The following is a 24,112-nucleotide window of genomic DNA, read 5'->3' on the forward strand; positions in this document are numbered from 1 at the left end:
AAACAGAACGCACTAACTAACTAAGAGCTAAAATATTCGATTACATATAGTAGTTCGACTTACACTTACTTACTTACCTTCGCAATCTCCTTCCGGGTGCAGCAAAAGTTCATAAAGCTGACATTGACAAAGTCCGCTCCGTAGCACACGGTGACTGTTTTCTCCTCCAGAGTATCCTGCGAACCCATCGTGACGATTTGTCGCAGTTTTATGTCCTGGAAAATACAAACCAATACAGAAAAAATAGTATATAAACATAAATGACAAAATATGTGAAATTAGGCTGCTAAATGTAAGAGGAACTCTTGAAAGGGAAGCTAAAATCTTATCCTTAATTTGCCTACTACAAATGGACTTCTAGATGTGATTTCTATAATCCGTAACGGTTGCCGATCTGTAGATCAAATTCGATTGAACAGATCACATATGGCAGGTACGTGGACTAGCCAGAGCGAACATTTTCTGATTCAAGCTAATTGAATGTATCATGAACAAAAAAATTAAAAGGGGCAGCCCTATGGGGTTGCACGAGCTGTAGACGTCGGATTATACTACTAAATGTAAAATATGTATTTTCTTAGTACATTTATAGTAATAATAAATAAAACATATTTCTTACGTATGGTTTAATCACAACCAATCAACATCGAATATTACATATTGAACCAAAACTTCTTATCAGATCATTTCATTTGTAGTAGGCGATCGAATCCGATTAAACTTATTTAACCCATTATTGCCCAACTTATTTTTCACGCGCATCACAAATTGAGTTTTCCGATCGGAAAAAATGATGTGGTCATTCCAGTATAATTATTTCTGTACTTAAAGTAGCTGATATCATAAGGAACAACCTGTGAACATTTCAGATTGATCGTTTAATTGGTTTTTGAGATATCGTGATCGCCGCGAATGAACTTTGCACCAAAATACAACTCCGAGATAATCGAGTTTTACTGTCGGTGCAGCGAGTCAACGGTCTAGCGTATCAAACACTACGCGCCGCCTACTAGTGGTCGATCGGTAGTGGTCTTTGAATAGCTGTAACTCAAGATGTAGTATTCCGATCTTAATGAAATTTTGAGAAAATTTTCCTCAGCGTATGTAGTTTCAGAATATCTAATTTGCAAAAATTCGATTTTTTTCATCCTGACAAAAATGTGTAACCCCTTAAGGAAAAATTGATTGAAAACAAAACATAAACACCAGTTTGACCACTATAACTTCTCTAAACGTATTCTGCAAGAGTATATGAACAATATTAACTCATTAATAATGCCTGGTCTGCGTTATTGTTTTAGTAATAGGAGTTCTTCTTAGCACCTACTATATATAGTAGGTTGGGCAATAATGGGTTAAGGAGATCCGAAGAAAGAAAACTGTGACCAAACTAAATCTTTATAGCATAAGCTTAGCTTGCAAAAACTTTTCGATTGTGAGTTGTAAAAACCCCGGATCAGTGAAGAAAAATCAATTTTTAGACAATATAATCACATTTCATGTATAGACCAAGCATTCTAGTTATATTTTGCCATTATTGTAACTTTCCTAAAGTACGCATACAAATATAGCGAATGCAGTGGTCTTAATAATATATCGAAACTATAAATATACAAGAATCGAAAACAATTTTATATATGGACAAGATGCGCTTTTGCAATGGTTTTTCAAGTGGCAGTGTATTCATTTATAAATAGGCTTTGTAGTATGTACCTATTAGTAGAATCAAAATACTACAGGCTGAGTGGAAATGAATCACGTGAAGGGGAAATGAATTGATCGAACGTAAATAATAAACTTTCGTTGAGCAATTTAGTAACAAATTAGAGCTACCTACCTACACATTCGCCTCAAACAATAAACTCAAGCGCACAAAACAAAATGAATCAACGCTGATGATGATGGGTAGAGCGAAAGAGACAACTAATACCACGACACTATGTTAACCGTGTTTGCAAATGGAGCTCGCATGTACAAACTATTTTGTGTACGAATAATTATATATAAAAGTGTGCTGGAAACGAGCACAACACAAAATATAGCATAGTGCACAGACAAGCTCAGTCGCATTCACTGGGTAGCGTACCTCCACAGGCAGTGTAACGGACTTCTAACTCAGCCACACTGGCTGTGAAAACACACAGCGCAGTGATCTGCTTCATCTGTCGTTCAACAGGCAACTGAGCTGGCTAGGCGTTTTTTTTTTTTTTTTTTTTTTAACGTTAAATATTTATTGTTTCATTTTTGTTACATTTCTGTATAGTATACAAATTAAGTGATACAGTTTTGATAACTTTTCATCTTTGGTTACTTTCTTGTTTTTCTCTGTTCAGTGGTATTTTATTCTTGTTTTCGTGTTTAACTATTTTTTAGTTTGGAATGTAAGCTGGCTAGGCGAAATCCGTGCGTTTAAATAGTCGATGATGACGTCATTCACAGAAGCGTAGCGCGCTAGGTACACAAATCTGTCGTGCTGGACTAGGGAAGCGCTATCTTCTGTGTGTAAATGCGCGATATTTTGACTAGGTTGTTCATTATTTAAATTTTTAATGCCATGATATCAAAAATATTTGGGTTTATCTATTGGAATCTATTCTTAGAAGTATTTCGGGGCGATATGCGCAAAAAAATTTAAAATTTATCGTGAGATGGCTGAATTACATGCGTTTAAAATTGGACCACTTTTCGTTACATACCATTTTTGTAGAATTTGCAACGTGTATCGAAAACAAAGACGTAGTCCTACGTCAAAAAACTCTCTAGAAAATGGCGATATTTTTTAGAAAAAACTACAAGGGACAGCCCTATGGGGTTGTACGAATGGCAGACGTAGGACTGCAATATGTGAAATATTTAATTTCTTATTACATTCGGATTAATAATTAATCAAACATTTCTTTCTACAGTTCACTTGATGAATCAAACCGTCTTGCTCATCAGGTCATTTTATTTACAATGAGCGATCGAATCCGATTAAAGAAAGCAGACAGAAAACTGTGATGGAAAACCGAACTAATATCTAGAACTGCTCTAAAATTTAAAAAAATCTTCTATAGTGTGCGGTAAACAACCAGACCGATGCTTAAAAATCATGTTTTAGACAATACAGTCACAGTTCTTGTATAGGACAAGCTTTATAGTTTTATTTTGCCGGTATTGTAATTTTTCTAAAGTACACATAAATGTAGCGAATGCAGTGGTCTTAATCATATATCGAAGCAAAACATATACAAGAATCGAAAATAGTTTTATGGATGAACTTAGATGCATTTTTTGCAGTAATTTTTTGAGTAACAGTGCATCCATTCATAAATAGGCTTTGTAGTATGTATTGGTAGAATCAAAGTGAGATAGGTGGAGTGGAAATGAATCTCGTGGGATCAATAAATTGATGAAACGTAAATAATAAACCTTCCTTACACTTTCTTCTATCCATTCGCGTGAATTTGTTGCTAAGAAAGTTTTCGTCTCCTTAACCTGGAGACGACAACGCAAAGAAAAACCGAAAGCTTTCGCTTCGCGCAACGAAAGCTCAGATTTCTATCACATACGCAACACTTGGATATACCTACACATTCGCCTCAAACAATAAACCCAAGCGAACGGTGTACCGTGCTTGAATCAAAAAGCTGTGCCAGTACATCGTGTCCGTACACGAATGGAAGATCACGCACTGGTGATGATGGGTGGTGCGAAAGAGACAACTAGTACCACGACGCTAGCCTCTGCTACACTGGCTGCAGCGCAGTGCTCTGTTCTGCCTGCTGTCCAAGAGTTAACTGAGCTTGCCCAACCAAATATGCTCTTTAAATAGTCGATGGTGACGTCATTCATAGAAGCGTTGCGCGTTAGGTACATAAATCTGTCGTGCCAGACTAGGGAAGCGCAGCCTTCTGTGTGCAAATACGTGGTATTTTAACTATGTTGAACATTATTTAAAATTTTAATGCCATTATATCAAAAATCTTTGGGTTTATCTATTGGAATCTATTCTTAGAAGTATTTCTGACCGATATGCGCAAAAAAAATGAAAATTTACCGCAAGATGGCTGAATTATAAGCGTTTAAAATTGGACCACTTTTCGTTACATACCATTTTTGTTGAATTCGCAACGTGCACCCCCATATCGAAAACAAAGACGTAGTCCTACGTCAAAAACATTCGATTCTTCTGAATTTCTTTACAAAATAATTTCTTTACTAAATATCTCGATGATTGCTACTTCTTGGAAGCTGCGTACTATGAGTATTTTATAACTACTGTAAGCTTACTTAAACAAATACATTACACAAAATTTCAAAAATATACGAAAATTTCTCTTCAGGAAACTTTTTTGTCCATTGCTGTTCCATTTTTCACAAACTTTGTGCTTTTGATTAATCTAACATTATCCATTTTTTTAAAACGTGCGATGGAGAGCTAGCAATTCTCATAATTAATTTCATTTTCAATTTTTTTTCAAACATTTATTCATTTTTTGGCGGGTATTTTTATAGAAAATTTCTAAAGGGTTTACAAAATCAAATTGTATCATAATATGGCACTACAGTGATTTTGTACTTTTCAAGTGACCTAGTATAGGTTGTAGATCTCATCAAATGCAACACAAAATAATGTATAAAAAATGTTGTATACCCTCAAAATCTTGATTTATAGCAAAAAAACATTTTTCGAAGCATTCGATACTAAAAAAATTTCTGCGCGGTCATTTTTCAACCGATTTTAATTTTTTTAAGTGTTCTGGAAAAAGAAGAAATTGGTTTTTCAACGGTTTGCTATGTTATGTTCTTTTGTAAAAAAATAATTTACGGTTTTGGGACAACAATATGAAAACTACCATTATTTTGCGATTTTTCCATGAAAATTATGAAAATTGCTTAACATTCTTCTAAAGAGCACCTTTGGTTCAATAAAAATTTAGAGGAAACATTCGATTTGGCATCCAAATCGGTTGAAAAATGGCAGTGTTTTTATTTTTTCCAAAATAGAAACTTGCTCGCATGAATTCTTAAGGGGTTAGTCAGTTATTGTCTCGCACTATATGATTCTATAATTGTATCTTTGTAAAACATCCAAATGCTCCATCTCTTACCATGGTACAGATAGGAGTATTCCTTTTAAATTGCTTGGCTCACTACCGCCACCTTGCGGAGAAATCCTGGAACATTCCAGTGAAACCAATAAGTACTTTTATTTTTATTTAAGTACTTTTATTTTATTTTTTATAACTTTCTATCTCTCATCGTTTCAGTGATATATGAATTTTTCCTAACTTTTTCCCACCTTCACGCGTGGTTCACATACATGAGATAAGCGGAGTACGCCCTTTGCGAATGTTAAGCAGCAGTATCCAACTTTAAATTGTTGGATTGTCTTGCAGTCTTCGAAAAGCTTGTTCAGCATAACTTCAAAAGCTTAACTCCTTGCTAGGTCCGTGATCGGAAGTTTACAGCGACCTCTAGCGGCGATTTTGTGAACTGCGAGTGTTTCCCCATACATTTTAGCCAAAAATTCCATACAAACTTTAAGCTAAGGATTTTAGGGTTAACCGCTTTCGCTCAAATTTGGACAGTGTCATTTTTTCATGATTTGGAACGACGCTAGGGTGTAGATTAGTGATTTCAAAAATGGTCGTTTTATTGCCACCCTAGTGTACATACATACCCACACACACACATACAGATATTGTCCCAATTTGTCGAACTGAGTCGATTGGAATATACTTTTCAAATTATGAACGAATCCTACACATTTCTTTTGTAAGAAATGTAAAACCGAAAGTAACCGAAAAATAACATATAATGATGACGCGAAGAGAAATTCCGAGCATTGTGATCAGTTCTGAGCTCCATCACGATACTGTTAACAAACCTGCTAGGCAAGGAAATGAAACGGTTAGCAGTCAAAACAGTAAGCGATGCTTATTGAGTTACGGTTCTCACTCCAATGAATTGACTACAGTAATACGGTTCTCTTCTGAATCTCTCACTCAATCATTATTGAGAGGATTTCAAACTGATCATCATTTTATTAACAATATAAATACGGTTACGACGGTCATCTTATTACAAACAACAAGCTAGTATTAACAAATAAGCGATTTCACCCAAATAGCTTCGTTTGTTAGAAACAGAAAAGAGGTGAATAAATCAACAAAACACCGCATGCTGCCTGAATACAATACACTGATAATATTTCGTTTACCATACCAATACAATGAATGGTACTCAATCTGTCTATCATTTCAATGCACTCTCTCGGCTTCTGCGAGAGATAGTTAACTGAAACACTATGCGAGGTAAATGGAAATTAAGTAACGCTCATTTTTGTGGTGATACGGTCACTTCATATTTACCGTCACCGATGAAACTGTTGATATCATGAACATGAGCCACCTTAATACACGTGTCAAATTCAATAGTAAGCCGAAGAATAAAATTCTACTACAACGTGCACTTAAATTATGAAGATCCTGAAATCATTAACATCGTTTCACTGTCGGATCTTTCAGTTGATATAGTTAACACAAACCAATGTATTCCCAAACTTTGAACTCAGTGGCGTAGCCAGGGGGGGTTTTGGGGGTTAAACCCCCCCCCCCCAAACCAAAATTAATTGGATTGAAAAAAAAATTGATGCTGACGAATTTAATTTAATATTCCACAAAATATTTTTGGAAAAATATTCTCTGATCACTACATTGAGAACTGTGTTTAAAGCGTCATGAGAACTTTTGGAAAATTATGGGAAGGGGATCTTGTAACTTATCTCTTAGCCAAAATCCCATAGTTGTCAAATTACTTCAATGTAAAATAAAATAAATGTCTGAATTATTATGAGCTCATTTTTGGAAAGATGCTTCAAAATATGGAATAGAGACAATTTTTCGAATGGGAATCTAAATTTGAATAGGTTGTTTACCGAAAACTTACATACATTTCAACATTTGCTGAAAATGTATTTTTTTAGATTGTGTAGAGTTTAGACAACAATTCAATATGGTTAACAACAAGAATAACATTTCAGAAACTAGTTGAAAGCTGATGTAATTTTGTCTCTAGCAGGTCAGGATCGGTTTTATGAGCATTGGATTTTTGCTGTATTATCAACTATATGAATAGCCTCTTAGCAGGATGCAATGAATGGCATACTAAAATTTTGTGTACTACGTTCTAGTACTGCAAGTTGTGAGGTTGACTAATAAAGAAAAGTAAAATTAATGCTCGATAAATTTTAACGGTCACGATCACATTCATTCGAAACTGCCAAATTTCGATGTTAAGTAACATTGAAGAATTTCAAAACGTAAAACTGTTCATCTGCTGATAGAATAATTTTTACGGTTAATCCTCCTAGAAGTAATTATAGACAAGAATTACTCTTCAACCAAATTTGGGTCGAGACTTAATGTCTCCAGCAAAGTTTTCGAAAGTGCTATTTCAAACAACTTTGTCAAAGACATATATATCCCACATATTCAGAGTACCGAAATATAGTAGTAGAAAACCTTTACAACAAGCTATTCTGAAATTACTGTATTTGATAAATCTCTTCTGCGGTAATTAAATAATAAATTCACATTGCGTTCAAGGTGCCTTTGAAGCTTACAAAAAATAAGGGAATTGGATATAAAACAAATAATTCCCAGATATTAAAAGGACTCAAAAACAAACAGTGATTCCATTTTCAGGAGCTAGCATCAATTCGGCGCAAGCTTAGTCCGCCCACCAAGTTAGTGTCGGATTCTGATGAGATGAAGTCGAAACGCAAGTTTCAGTTCCATCCATCCATAATTTAGTTATAAGTTTTGTGTTCTCAACTCGCAATGATTGTTTCAAACAATTTTATCCGTAGCGCAGAAAAAAAATAGTTTTCACCTAAATTTTTCTTCACTAAGGCGAAATGTAGCAGGCCCAGTCCATTTAAATCCCTATATGTTGAATTCATGTAACCTTCATATTTTCAACAAAATTGTTTGAAATGACATTATCAAAAACTTTGCTGAAGGCACCATGTCTCTTAATATTTTTGAAAAATTAATTCACCATAATTACCTCTATGAGAGTTAATTACTAAAATTTCTATATCAAAGCAGGCGCTGTTTTATGTTGATAACTTCCCGAAGTTGTCAAACCTTCAAAGTCAAGGATTATTATATTAGGTGATCTTGAACGTTGAAAATTTGTAGATCATTTATCCCACTTTAAAAGATCGCAATTTTTGACTTCATTGACATATTATACAAGAAAATAATCTATAGAGGCTTGAAAACTGTTCCATGTTGATCCTTCTTGTTTGTAGACTGGAATGACATCTGTTAGACTACTTATGTTTTTGAGTTTCCAATAATATATCAAACTCATATTAAATTTTAGCATTTTTTCAAAAAATTTGCGATTTTCATCAAAACCCCCTCCAAGCCAAATTTCTGGCTACGCCACTGTATGAACTAGAATCTTAGCAAAAACAAACCCTGTCAAAGGAACTACAACAGTAGCCCAACCAAACATTAGAATGTAACGCCATGTATAATTTTGTCATGAATCAGTTTTAATGAAACACAAATAGTTTCATGAACACAAGGTACATTATTCTTGGTTACAGTTTTTCCATTTTTGATTTCCAATTCAAAAACAGATTTCTTTTTGCCGTATAATAAAGAACGAAAATAACAAATTCTAAATCAACAATTCATCATTAGTTCCGCTCGAAACAATCATCGCATAAAGCATACATTCGCGACTGTGAAAATCATCAACGAATATTTTTTAGATATTTTTCCAGGTAAGCAAATTATATCTTCTCTACTTGATGATCTCAACATTGTAAAGTTAATTGATAAAAAATGATAAACTTGAAGCTAGTTTCAACAACAAGGGCAAAATCCAATATTCACAAAGGTTTTAAATCGGAATTTTTTCTTTGCGTTCGTCAGGGTTTACTCAATTTATATTTCGTCAAGATTATTTTATGTACTATGGAAATCAACCAAACTTCCTGTACTTTAAAACAAACCAAAAATCCTGAAACGGTATTTGAAATTCACTTTAAAAACTACTGAAGAAGCAGATTTGAGAAAAAAAATGTATTTCTATGAAGTAGACTTTTGACTGTTTGTGGCATGGAAAGAATTGAATATCCAAAACTGGGATTCTTCACCTAAAATTGGTCTTAAATTTCAATTATGTTTTAGAAACAAAAGATTCAACTGGACTTAAAAGCTGTTTCAGATGAATGAAGTCGATGTAAATGTTTAAATATTATTTTTGTAATAAGAATATTTATGATTTGAATAGAAATATTTGGGATTTGTTAACTGAGAACATGTTTGGTGACTTCAGCAATATATTCAGGTGAGAAACTTTTAAGAATTTAAAAGTTGTTTTAAGTTGATATTTCAGTTTGTTGAAATTTTCTAGAGATAGATTATGACTATTATAAGTGTACTATCAATATGTTAGCAGCCCAATACATTTTTTTAAAACCTGCTACTCCCCCACAAACACAGAACGCCGCAACGACGGTCTCAAATTTGAATAAAGTAATCCCATACAACCAGTCAGTGAGATTACCTATTCATTTGTACTCCAATCCAATTAGTCATTGCGGTTGAATTCACGCATGTATTTATCCCGACTACCAGTAGTTAAATAATCTCCCTCGCTATAACATTTGGTACGATGGAGATAGTAGAAACCCCAAAGCTAACACTTTTTCATAGACAAGATTTTATTTAAACATCATCGAAATCAGATAACTAATATCTCTACTACTCTCTAATACTTTTACATAAATTCTTTTCAAAAGGTAGTTATCATTATATCACCAGTAGCTTACCAATGTTACGAAAATTTCTTAAAATATTTGACACAATGTGCTCTCGAATGGGAATAATCAGTTCGTTCTCTTTCACCCGCTTCGCTAGATGTTCCAGCGGGCATTCACAATTTTCCTCTGCCTTATCGCTACACCTGCCTGCGGCTTTATTCTATTATACGAATAGCTGAAAGGATTTGGCTATCAAATTTAATTGGATCGTTTGCCCTGTCAGGAATTACACCATTTAAGTGTCATATCAATCGGAATCCGAAACGAGTTTCTCCCAGCATAAGGAAATAACCGGAATGGTTGTTGATAGTAAGTTGTAACCATAGAAGACGAAGTTTTTGCAGTCAAGCGACCTATATTGATATACGAAATTACTAGATACTGTTCTCAAAAAGGCACGATCTTGAGGCCATATTGTGGCGCGATTGGTAATTGGTAATTCATTATATTTTCTATTTTGGGACAATTTTCGGGATGGCTTCTCTACGAACCGAGCGCTTGCTACATCTTTCAAGGGCTTCCTTTGGGATACAGTTCACTATGTCTTACAGCGTGTTGACTATTTTGACACTATTATTTTGGAAAGGCACTCAATTGCGATAGTAACCGCAGAGAGCAGCTTGTGTAGTCAAGCGTCGTATTTGCATTTTATTGAATCTTGTTTCGTTTATATTTCTATTGAAACCATTTGGAAAAGTTGTTGCAGTTCGCAAACTTTGCACAATTTTGCCATGATGTTTCAAAATGTGCCTCAACATATTGTTTGAAATAGGAATAAAATTAAATTAAAAAGCAGTTCAACAATTCTTTCCACGTATACATATCAGTAAAAAGACTGCGGCAATTGGCGGAAATGACATAAAGCAATTTCCTCCATCCGACGTCTGTTCCGATGTTACCCTCGATAAACAGGATACACCAGCTAATAGGGCCATGGGCGAAGTAGTCTACTGAAAGCCAATACAAACTGCATTCACCATACCAGTATCTAGACACAACATGCTTCCATTGACTGCATTGTTGTTTATTGCTAAGCAAAGTATTGTGATACGATATGTTTCGCATTTTACCGCTTTCACCATCTTCCCAATCGAACCAGAGGCACATGCCGGGTATTCGTTTCCAACACAACCGGAGGAATATTGATCTAATTTTCTGGCTTCATTCACAGACTGTCGTCCTGAGATCCAGTTGGGAAAGGCGGAAATGTGAACATACCTATATCGACGTTCGCTTTCTTCTATTGGATCAATATTTGAGTCGAGTAGGAAAACAACACCGAATCAACAGGGTCACGAATATACATACAATTCCACAGAATATTTGCAGTCCTGTTTGGCGATACATCGACAACAAATGCAAGAAATAAGTATTGGGATCAAATAGGAATCAAGAAATAAAAAAGGTATTTAAAAAAACCGGGAATTCAACAGAAAGATGCTAAGTATCGTCTTGTATTTATGAAAAATTTATAGTCGAGGGAAAATACTTCCGTATGTTTTCTGACAGCTGATTCCAACAAACTTGATTCCTCCGCCCGTATCAACTCGTGTATAATATAACGGCCTCAAGTTCACGTTCTAACTTACCCGGGGTTTTTTGGCATATTGACCCGTTCGAACATCCCGGATCGTTGCGATGTCAAGCAGATCCATCTCATGGTTCTGATCAACCCAGTATAGGTAGAAACCCTTTGCATCTACGCGAACTGTCACCGGGGTTCCGTTGCAGGAGTCCTGTGAATTAGAAAAAAAAAAAAAAAAAAGATTCATATTTTAACTATCATGTGAAATATCTATCTGAAAGCAAATTATATGTAAAACTTATAAACTGATTATTGTTCACTTTAAAATATATATAACAATAGTTTTGTTGGATTTATGCACAGCTGTAATCTTTTGTCCGGAGTTTACACGAAACGCCTCCCAAAGCAATCTTTTCATGGACCAATAACACAGAAAACGGACGAAACGATAGACGAAAAATGGAACAAAATATTTCCTCACCCACCCAAGCATCATTTGATCCGCAATCACCGGATCAAAAAACATTGCCCAACACACGAAAAGGCACATTTGATTGCAATACATGGCACATTTCGTTTTATCTCTCCCCAGAGCCCTAAAGACCTCTCGAAAGCACCGTGAGGATAGATTGCTTTGTCACTATGTGTTATACTCAAGCCGTGCACTCGAAGGAGAGAATAAAAAAAACGCCAAAGGACCGGATCAAGGATGGCTCCGAAAATTGGAATGGACAGTTTGGCAGTACCAACCGATTTCAATTTCTATTGCACCCATTATTCATCGTTTTCTTCCGGTTCGATGCACATAGAACCAGTGCCATCGTCACAAGTCATCGAGCTCAGATATATGTTCTCAATTGATAGCCAAAAATGTTTGAGCACTTGATATTCAATTGAATTCAGTTCTTCTTTTCCAAAATTTCAATCGTTTATCTTTTTTGATCTGTTTTCTCCGTTATGCACGGTTCGAGTAAGTTATGATGTTTTGATAATTTAAATTTTACATAAATTTCTGTTCACAACAATTACTGTTGTATGTCCTAGCTGTTCTTCAGCAGAGCTCTGGTTTAGTACAATCGGTAGTGCGATTCGTCGTAACTGCAAAAATTGCAGATCACACCCTGCCGCTATATCGTAATACTTTTTTTGAATCCTAAAGGCCGCTTACACCTAAATCCGGACATACAAAAAAATCTACAACTTAGAAACCCCATGTTCTTTATTAAATTTTATTCTTTCATATCTTATTTAATTGAGATACACATTAAAACATTGTAATATGATACATATATGTGTTCGGTTTCATAAACTGTTGAGGATATTGTTTTATGCCTTCCATTAGCCTTTGCACAATGCCCTTTCCAACTTTCTTCGAAGCACTGAGGCACATGAAACGAAATTCTGGGATCGATGATATTCACCAAGATTCTTAACGTTTCCCTTCTCAATCGTTCCTATTTAGGGCGCTTATGTGAATTATATTATCCCCAGGTGACAAACGTAACATAGCCAATATTACTATGTTCATACCAAGCAATCATGTCCTTGGCGCAATGGTAGCTGAGCAAATTTTTGAGACCCCCCTGCCTATAAATGTGACCGTTTGCTGTACCTGTGGTTACAAATGTTTGCAATTTAAACCTACAAGAACATATAAATTGCCATTCAAGATATTTTTCATGACATTTTGTTTTGCTTTTGCATTTTAGTCGGTCAGCAGCATATTTTTAATTAGTTGCAGTGCACAATTCAGGTCCATAAAGGTACTTGAACTTTTTGAAGCGATATGTTATATCGTTAACTTGGAATACTCTAAATATTTGCGCAAGATAGCTTTTCTGTGTGCTGACTCAGACGCAGCCATCTTGCAAGCTAAAACCCCTGTCAAAACAATGTTTGAAATTTTCGTTTCTACATGTATCGGCCAAGAGCTAAAAAAACGTCTCTGGCAATAGTTTAGCTGAGTAACAATTCTACAACTGTGTCCGGATTTTGGTGTGAAGGGCCTTTATTGAATCTTTTTTCGTTCTGTAAACCCGTCGTTATACTACCTAAGAAAAGATTATTGGTTTTGCATTTAATTTGACGCAGTTTTGATATGCAATCGGTATTTAATTTTGTCACTTAGTATTCCACAATTATTCAAATCTTGAACTTACAGAAATATATAAATAAGCAATGAACAAGCACGAAGATATATGCACAATATTTCCATTGAAGATGAATAAATTTCAGTTACTTAGAAGGATGTGATAGATAACATAAAATAGCTTGATAATAGTATGCTCCCAAATGTCCATGTTTTGTATTTCGTCCGCAACATGCAGAATCGAACACTGCACTGGTTGGATACAATCTCGTCGATTTCTACGAAACTTTGTATATTAGACTAGCTACATAATACCCGTTGCGCGTTGCTGTGACTTTCAACGAAATAGGTGTAAAACACAATTTTTTTCGAAGCGCCCCCTTACGGGCAGATAATCCCCAGCCAATAGCACACAAACACGCTCCATAACAAATGTCTAATACGTATAAATTTTTACGGCAATCGGTAAAGCCGCTTGGGAGTCCATAAATTACATACATATGGTCAAGGCTTCTGTCTGTCACGTTACAAGTTTACGCATATTTCATAAGATAAGTCTGCAAAAACGATAAAATCAGATTCTATCACAATTGCACATTATTAAGGACATTAAGCCGCATATTTTTTCTACAGAAAGTTTTTTTCTATCATGAACGGTTTTCGCTTTATTGTCACGTTTCACAAAAGGCCGTAATTTCACGAAGTAACACATTATGTCGAAAAAAAAATCTAAAAGAACTTAAAAACATCTACATTTTGAAGGACAGTTTTTCATGAGCATTTTAAATTGCAAAACATTTTGAAAATTCATACAACTAAACTATTTACAGAAAAAAAAATAAATTAAAATTACAAATCAAAAGATTTTTGAATTATGTTTTAAGTTTTTGTTATAAAATCATTTATTGTTATATTCTCTACAATGCAATTATATTTTATATCTTTTTTATTTATTTAAATTTTAAACGCGTTATGGTTTTTAGCGCTTGGTATTTGTGAGTAACTTATTAAAAGGGCGTGTTTTCAGTACCAAATATTGTTTTGAAAAAAATGATCGCGCCAGCGATACGTTGTTTTTGTACGGCAGTCGGAAGAAGGGACACTGGTCGCTTCCAGATATGAGTGCAAGGCCCTTTTCGGGGTAACCAACCGCCCTTGGCGGTGGTCTTTCTTGGACTGAATAATTTTATTCTATGAACCGTTTACATTTCAATAGATGCACATCATCATTTTTCTTATTTCGACACACACACCTGTCCATCAGCTGCCTGTACCTGCTGATGCTATAAGTTCAAGAGCAATTTTAGTCGTAGGGTAGGGGAGCGTACAACAATAACGTTGCGCTGCAACAAAAACATATACAGTGAAGACCCGATTTCATCAGCACCCGATTTTATCAGATTTTTGACCCGATTTTATCAGCCTCATATGAAAATTGATAGTTGGTAGTTTGATGGACTCTAGCAGACGAACCAAATTCAATTCGAGCAAATCCTTTCTTGAGCATATTTTACTTACAGAACCGAAATATGCAAAAAAAATATTTTTTAAATTTTGCACCGTCAGACCCCCTTAAGGGAAGTTTAAGCTAAATAATCAAGAAAGGTTATAAGGCTATATCTAGGTCTAAAGAAGAATATTTTAAGAGCTTGGGTTTCTCAAAAAGAAAGAAAAATGTATGTCCCGATTTTATCAATGTCCCGGTTTTATCAGCCTTAAATTCACAAAGTGGCTGATAAAAACGGGTCCTTACCGAATTGGAAATTTTTTCTTAAGAGCATTTTGCTTCGAAATGATATTTAGTATTAAAAGTGTATAAGAAAATTATATTTATGACTGGAAAATATTAAGAAATTTAGAAGCATACTTAAAGTCATTGTGAAAAATGCTTTCTTACTAATAACTTCTTAATAACGCGATCAATGTTTTCTCTATTGTTAAGCTTGCGTTAACAAAAAAATCATTGTTTTTTGTAATTGTATTTTTCAACTTTTTTGTCCTTTCTTTTTGAAAAATTTCACCAACAAATATTCACACAGAAGAATTAATTCTCTAGAACGAGTTCATATAGTTTTGCTTCACAAATGGCGATTCAATATCTCATACGCTCTTTTAAAACGTAATTTTTACGTAATTGAATCAAACTTGATGCAATTGCTTTATAGCAGAAGACATCTATCACATTACATAAGATCAACTGTGTTTTCTCAAAAATGAATAAAACTTCAAGGTTTTCACAATACATTTTCAAAAAGTAGACTCAAAATAATAAGAAAAAATATAGGTTATACATTGTATGCAAACTGTTGGTGTGGTCCACAAAACTTTTTCGATTTTTAATCTGTTACGTTACAAGTTATTTGTTTTTCATTACTTCACAATTAAAAACAAGCATTAATCCATATTCATCTCAAATTTTCAGGCAATATCATCAAATTTAAATTAGACTACGATGGAAAAATGTGGTTCCAGGCAAAAAGTTGAAAATACGGCTTTTGTTTACCTTCTAATCTCCTTTTAGACATTTCCAGGTCATGCAAGAAGCATCAACGAACTTTAATAAATGATAGACATGGATTTTTTTCTGGACTCATAATTCATTTTGTTCAATATTAGAGGTTATATACAAAAAGAAAAAAAAACAGTTTGACACAAAATTTGATAAAAACATTTCGCCTGTGGTTGCCATTTTCGGAGCCTTGATCATTGAGTGTTATATATACAGATTATATTATTTTATATTATATGATATGATATGAAATGATATATGATATGATATGATATGATATTATATTATATTATATTATATTATATTATATTATATTATATTATATTATATTATATTATATTATATTATATTATATTATATTATATTATATTATATTATATTATATTATATTATATTATATTATATTATATTATATTATATTATATTATATTATATTATATTATATTATATTATATTATATTATATTATATTATATTATATTATATTATATTATATTATATTATATTATATTATATTATATTATATTATATTATATTATATTATATTATATTATATTATATTATATTATATATGCAAATGATATACGTGGTGAGGGTTAATTGTTATATTACGCATGAATTATAGTAATCTCAGTTTATTTTTATCATTGTTGTGCATTAAATTAACACATACACATCACATACTATATGTATCAATATTGTATCGACCAGATAAAATTTATTCAAAATAATCATTATATACAGATTGTTTACTATACAAAAACTATATGCCATTGGGTTGGGAGAGAGCATCAGGGTATCATTCAAGTTGCGACTTGGACTAGATGTCGTGGGTTGACAGCTTCTAGTCATAACATAAGAATACTCCTATTGATCGCATAATTCTTCGGGATCATGCTGTTGCTGTGAATGTTCTTATCTGACAAGTGGTAATAACATTGACGCGACCTGCTCACACAAACTATCAGATATTGCCTTAACAAGTATTGAAAATTGAGTTATGCAACGTTGGAAAGAGGTTCTCTGTCCCTTCTGATTACGCATTAATGACTCTGTTTATGTATCCGCCCCATTTAGGCCCTTCACACAGCATTAAGGTGAATGTCGGTTAATAACATAATTTTAGCTACCGTGGAGTATTTCATGCACTGATGGTGGGTTCCTATATCATCATCATCATCATCTTTTGTTTTGACTGGTTCGCGGAGGCGTAGAAAACGAACACGTATATTTTAAGTAATATTAACAGTTAACGTATTTATCAAAATGGTATTTCGAAAATAGATCCGATGGTAAGTGTCAAGCTTTGGGTTAAGATATTTGAATCTGCTCTGGTGTCGGTGATAGACCCTGAGTGCGAAATGAAACCGTCAGAATTTGAATTTGACCAATAACAATAATAAGCATTTTTACCATTCGAAAATACAAATGTCCAATACCTTAATGGTGACGTAAAAATTGTTTAAAAATTATTTTCAACAAAATTATTCGAACCTATCAATATGAGCGGTATAATGAATTTTAATGCCAGTCACGTAAAATAGTCGAAATAGAATACACAATTGTACATTTTGAGATATGATGTACATCGCATTTATCCGATATACCTCTGCAGATTTACTACAGTGTGTCCCACATTTATACGTTCATACCGCTTTTTCAGCATAACTTTTGTTTCTTTCGAACAAACTGCACCAAATTTTTAGCGCTTGTTTTAAAACTCAATCAACGATGTTTCTCGAAATTTCGAAGCCCTGGTGCGTTTCGTTCGTTTGTTATGGCAGATTAAGTGAAAAAAGTGGTGCCCCCATTAATACGTTCACCCTACTCTTTTTTGGATAACTTTTTTCTATTCACACAAACCGCTCCAGATTTTCAGCGCTTATTTTAAAGCTTAATCAACGATTTTTATCGAAGTTTGGAAATCCTGGTGCATCTTGTTCATTTCTTATGGCAATTTATGTGAACAATGTGTCCTTTATTTATCCGTTCACCCTATTTTATCAGAATAACTTTTATTTTTCATTCAAACGTACTGCATCAAATTTCCTAAGTTTATTCTAAAGCCTAATTTGCGATATTTCTCAAAATTTGGAAGCGTTGGTGCGTTTTGTTTGTTTGTTTTGGCAGTTAAGGTGAAAAAATTTGTTCCAGCATTTATATGTTCACTAAGAAAATATAGTTTTTCCCAAAAAATGTCCCCAAAATCCCGGGCCACCTAGCCCTGGTCCATGCGAAAAGACGGTGCTAGTCTTCGGTCAAGTGCACTAACCTCACTAAAGCTATTGTCACGTCAAATACCAAAACATATTTTTATTATAAGGATTCTCCATCCAACTTTGCAGTAGGGTGAACATTCGGGCACTCAATTCAAGTTTGTGTAGGTATTCCATCGATTGAAGCAGTAATAAACCAAATATTGCGGCATCATCCCTAGCAGAACTAAAAATAGACTCATTGCCTTATTTGTCCAAAATAAGTCGACTTTATCAAACTCATTACTATTCATACAATTTAATAACAGAACAAAAACAGACAATTTCAGATTCAGCTTTGCTGATATAGTGTTCAACATACACATACGGATATTATCCCAATTCATCGGTTTGAGTAAATTGCTATATGATGTTTAGTCAGGCGCTTAGTCTTTTGGGTCTTGAATAATCTCTTGAATGGAGCGAATTATATACCCTTATTATTTCATATAAGAAAAAAGAACATGGTTCCGGTTAACTCCCACATCGAGCCGTATAAATCGAATTTAAAAAAATACCACAATACCTAGTTAAACATTTTTAACTTAAATTTCAAATTCTTATTTCCTTGTATTCCCTAGATTCGACCACGAATGAAGTACAAAGGAACCTTCTACGCTAAACTTTTATTTAATCCAACCAAAAATAAATTTGATTAGCATTAGATTTTTTCCTACCAAATATACGAAGTTGTGACAAAGTTATAAAAATTGGTTTATATGGAGTAAAATTAGAATATCAACTAATTTTGGGCCACTGATTCCATTTCAGCTATCAGTTTTGAAATTCCGTCATAATACATATTTCGTTTACTTTTATGTAAACTTATTTGAAGTCGTTAAAATGAAAATCGTTTATTTTTCGAAAAAGCTTAAATTTCATATAAGTTTGATAAATTATTGAAAGTTCAGAAAGAAAATTAGTCTGACAGATGCCTTTTATAATTTATTTTATTATATGTCAATTGAGTCAAAGTGTGAAAATACATAGTGAACTCTTAAAGTGAATAAATGTTCGGAAATTTTTCTATCGGTCAAAATAATATAATTTCGAAAGAATCAACTTTGAATTTCAACATCCTCGAAGAAGCTTAACACCAAAAAAGTGCATCTTTGGATGTAATTATAAAATCTCCTAGAAGAAATTATGGGGAATTAACTCTTCAAAAATAGTAAGAGACTTGATGTCTTCAGCAAAGTTGTTGATACTGTCATTATAAACAACTTTGTTGAAAATATGAGGGCTACATGAAAGCAATAAATCGAGATAGCAAACGATATTTAAGAAATTTTCTTAAAGCCAGTTCTTTTCAATATTTATTGTAAGCTTCTTAGACTACCTAGAATAGAACGTGAATTATATTGTTTATACACAGCAGATGACATTTATCAATTACTGTAATATCAGATTAACTTGTTTTAAAGGTTTTTTCTCATATAGTCTAATGTATTTCGATATCCTGAATACATGGAGTAAGGAGACTTGACCAGGTTTTCAGGTAAACCTGCATAAATCTCTAAAAATGTCAATCCCTCCAAAGTCATTAAGATATAATGTGCAAAGGTATTGTGCGACTGCGTGTTCATGATTGTTTGCAGAATTTTTAAATTACTTTTTTCAAAATTTATAAAAAAATTTGTGTGATCGTTTTGTTTTTGGTTGAGTACCCCCCCTGCAGGTAGACTTGACCAAGGCCTGAGGAGACTTGACCAAGAGAATTTAAAAAAATCAGAACAAAAAATAATGACATAAAACATACTGTAATCCTTTTTTCATATTGTCCTTATATAGCATTAAAAATATAAAAGGGTTGCATTTGATAAAATTCGCCTTTTTAATGCATTTTCTTTTAACTATTACTTGTACTGCTTACATTGCATGTTCACACGTCACGTGATCAGCCATATAACTGCTAACTTTGTTTACTAGTTTCAAAAGATATAGACTGATGTTTGTTTTGGGGTTTTTTTGTGACGTGATTAACCTTAACAGTAGATACCACAGCATAGTAAATATCAGAAAATTTTTATCTTTCTTCAACTTATTGCCACTTGTTCAAGTCTTTCCATAAAATCTTGGTCAAGTTTCCCCAACATTAGTTGTTGCGTTGAATGGCGTGCAAATTTAATTAATAACTATTTCAATGTTCCAATTTATGTAAAATCATTTCACTAGTTAATGAAGAAAAAAAAATGTATGAGTACTTTAAAAGTAATTATTAGTCGAGAAGATATGTCCATACAAAGTTTGAAAAAAAAATTACATTATTTATTAATATTAATTACGGAATATTTTCTATAAGGAAAGGATTTTTCATTCCAAACTTTTAAAATTACCTTAAGGAACCGAAACAAGTATAAACATATACTTGAAATTTTTAAGGAACCTAATAGAACACGTGATAGCCAATAATAGAATTCTGCGCTTGGCCAAGTCTCCCCATGTTCCCCTATTCATGTCTTCAACAAAGTTTTTTTTATTTTGGTTATAGAGGCTTTAACCTTACGGTCTGCGGTTTTTTTTGCAGGTTAAAAAAAATTCTACCATGATGTACGGAGGTTAGGAATCGAACGCAGATGAGCTGCGTACAATGCAATCGATTTATTAACTACACCATGCCCGCTTAATTCAACAAAGTTGTTTAAAATAGCATTTTCGAAAACTTTGCTGAAGACATTAAGTCTCGAACTAAATTTGTTTGAAGAGTACATTTTTTATAATTACTTCTAGCAGGATTGACCGCCAAAATTATTTTATTAGATTAGGTGCTGCTTTACGTTGTAGTATTCTTCAAAGATGCTTAACATTCAAAGTTGACAGTTTCGAAATAATGTGATCGTGACCGTAAAAAATTGTTTTCGAGCATTAATTTTACTTTTCTTCACTATTAAAGCTCAACTCCAGAACAAGCTCTTATGTAAAAAAATATTACACCAATCAATTCAACGCTCAAATATTCACCATTAATACCCACTAACTTAAAATATTTTAAAAAAATTATTTCTAATCCTGCTCAGAGGCTATTTATATAATTGATAATAACCATAAAAACCGATCCTGATGGACAAATGGAAAACGTCCTTTTCATCATTCTCCTTCTACTTTCCAAAATATTATTGTTGTTGTTAATCACTCTGAATTTTGGTCTCAAGTCTTCGCATTCTCATAAAAATACATTTTTACCAAATATGCAATTTTTGGGGTTAACAAATTTATGTTTCGAAACATCAAACTGCACTTCCCATTCGAACCAATATCCTTAATCCATATTTCAGAGCATCTCTCCAAAAAATGCTCCGGTTCCGATAGCATGAAGTAACAAGTAAAACTTTACGCTCGTCCGGACATGCCGTAGACTCAGGTGATTCGAATTTCTAATGCCAATAGATCCTGACTCCTGCGGTAGCAGACAAAGGGTTAAGTCGCCGGTAAACTCTAAGCTTGCTCATATGACCCTTTCCACGCTTTTATAAAACTTTCTTTCTTCAACCCCTTGCTCTCGCTTGAGTACTATGGCTCTTAATATTGAAAAATATACTTCATTTTCCAGTCCCTTGCTAATTGAATGTCGTTAAAAACATAAAAAAAACAAAATATAACTAAGTTAATCAGCATCAGTTAAGTTCTTTTTGTCAATCCAACTAATTTTGATTTGAAGGGGATCTTAATTCCGAACTCCCCCCCCCCCCCCCCCTTGGCTACGCCACTAAATGAAAATGTGGATAAAAGCCAACAAACATTTTGTAGGGACATTTATCTGAAAGAATTGTAAAACATATTTAATTTTTTCATCCCCGTCTACGTTATTTACTAGAAGGATGTTAAAATGTCGTGACAAAATGCTACGAGGGTGGAGGGCAAGATGGAGAGAAAGGTGGGAACATTTGACACTTTTGAGTGTATTAGTATTATACTTGCAAAATTAAGCATGGCGGCCGGGGCCATTGAACTAAACATCAACATCCGAACGAGCATCCTGATTCTTTGGCGCACGATGAAAAGTGAGAAAACGCCGAGCTTCACTTCGGATCTATCGATTAGAACACTTATGGACACTTTTTACCTCGAAAAAACCGATTAAATTAACTATGACCGAACCGAAACAAAACTTATGGCAACAGAAGGGCCCGCTACGTCAACTGTTTGTGCTTTTCTTCTTCATATCCTCTTGTTTTTTCAGCTTCATCAAAGAAAAATGACAACCGCACTCACACACCTGTATCCGTCTTGGGTGGAGGGAGAGTTTGAAAATCGCTGAAAGAAGATACGTCATTTGTGTGCGGCCCAAACTACTGCAAGCGGCAGTGTAGTTCTTGAGATATCGACATTTGAAGTTCGAAGGAATGAAAAATTAAAAAAAAAACCTGTTTTAATCCACCTAGAGGTGCAATTGTGCCTTTCTCATTTCTCTAAACTATGGCACGGAGGCTTTTTATGTTCAACATAATTGTGGAAATGTCCATTACATTCTTAGTACACTTTGCACCTTTACACAATGGCATGCCAGCCACGAACTTGATGAGCTACGTGTCGACGGTGAAACACTTGAAACAAAAAATATCATACTTCATTAGCCTAATCAGCATTAGATCAATGTTATCTGCTTGCTAACTCATTTTGTCATGCGGGGGTGGGTATGTGAGGAGGGCGAAAGTCCCATGAACGAACGACTTCCCAGCTTAAATTGGTATGCTTTGTGATATAGTGGTGGTTTAAAGATGATGGGGTTGAAAGGGAGGGGTATGAGGGCTGGATGGGGTGGTGGTCTGAGGGGTGATTTAAGGAGATTTTTAAAGGAGGGGCGCGAACAGTAGAGGGGGGTGTAACCCCTCTCCGTAAACCATCAACTACGCTCCTGTTAAAATCCAGAAACCCTAAACGAGTTGAAAAAAAAATTTGACTGGCCGGGATTAGGTTGACGTTTTTCAGAGTGATTGCATAACCTTTCTATATGAGAAAGGCAAAAATGTGCCAAAATCCAAAAAAGTGAATCGTAGTCAAATTTTTTTTTTCGAGTTTACATCAAATCTCGACGTTTCATGCACCTTGAACACATTTAGCATCAAAAATAAAAATTCAGTTTTTAATTTTTCCTATAGTTTATATGAGAAATTTCTGTGTGGCCGCACTCTGAAACCCGTAATTCCGGAACCAGAATTCCGATCGATCCAAAATTCAATAGCAGCCGATGGGAAGGTTGCACCTTTCATTTGAGACTAAGTTTGGGCAAATCGGTCTAGCCATCTCTGAGAAAAATGAGTGACATTATTTGACACATACGCACATACATACACACACACACATACACACACACATACATACATACACACACACATACAGACTTTTTCCGATCTCGACGAACTGAGTCGAATGGGATATGACACTCGGCCCTCCGGGCCGGGATTAGTTTGACGTTTTTCAGAGTGATTGCATAACCTTTCTATATGAGAAAGGCAAAAATGTGCCAAAATCCAAAAAAGTGAATCGTAGTCAAATTTTTTTTTCGAGTTTACATCAAATCTCGACGTTTCATGCACCTTGAACACATTTAGCATCAAAAATAAAAATTCAGTTTTTAATTTTTCCTATAGTTTATATGAGAAATTTCTGTGTGGCCGCACTCTGAAACCCGTAATTCCGGAACCAGAATTCCGATCGATCCAAAATTCAATAGCAGCCGATGGGAAGGTTGCACCTTTCATTTGAGACTAAGTTTGGGAAAATCGGTCTAGCCATCTCTGAGAAAAATGAGTGACATTATTTGACACATACGCACATACATACACACACACACATACACACACACATACATACATACACACACACATACAGACTTTTTCCGATCTCGACGAACTGAGTCGAATGGGATATGACACTCGGCCCTCCGGGCCGGGATTAGGTTGACG

The 24,112-nt window shown here is 34.2% G+C and overlaps 1 protein-coding gene across 2 annotated transcripts in view; it reads right to left on the minus strand.

The window, feature by feature from the left end:
- LOC131686190 (1-phosphatidylinositol 4,5-bisphosphate phosphodiesterase classes I and II) overlaps nt 1–24,112 on the minus strand; it is a 336,330-nt gene that overhangs the window by 155,592 nt on the left and 156,626 nt on the right. For both annotated transcript variants that reach the window (XM_058970420.1, XM_058970419.1), the window contains exons 3-4: nt 11,419–11,565; nt 78–215 (exon numbers count right to left, since the gene is read on the minus strand). In XM_058970420.1, the coding sequence (XP_058826403.1) occupies nt 78–215; nt 11,419–11,565 (285 nt within the window). The remainder of the gene's footprint in view (nt 1–77; nt 216–11,418; nt 11,566–24,112) is intronic.

The sequence above is a fragment of the Topomyia yanbarensis genome, chromosome 2, assembly GCF_030247195.1.
Source record: "Topomyia yanbarensis strain Yona2022 chromosome 2, ASM3024719v1, whole genome shotgun sequence".
NCBI classification, from domain to species: Eukaryota; Metazoa; Arthropoda; class Insecta; order Diptera; family Culicidae; genus Topomyia; species Topomyia yanbarensis.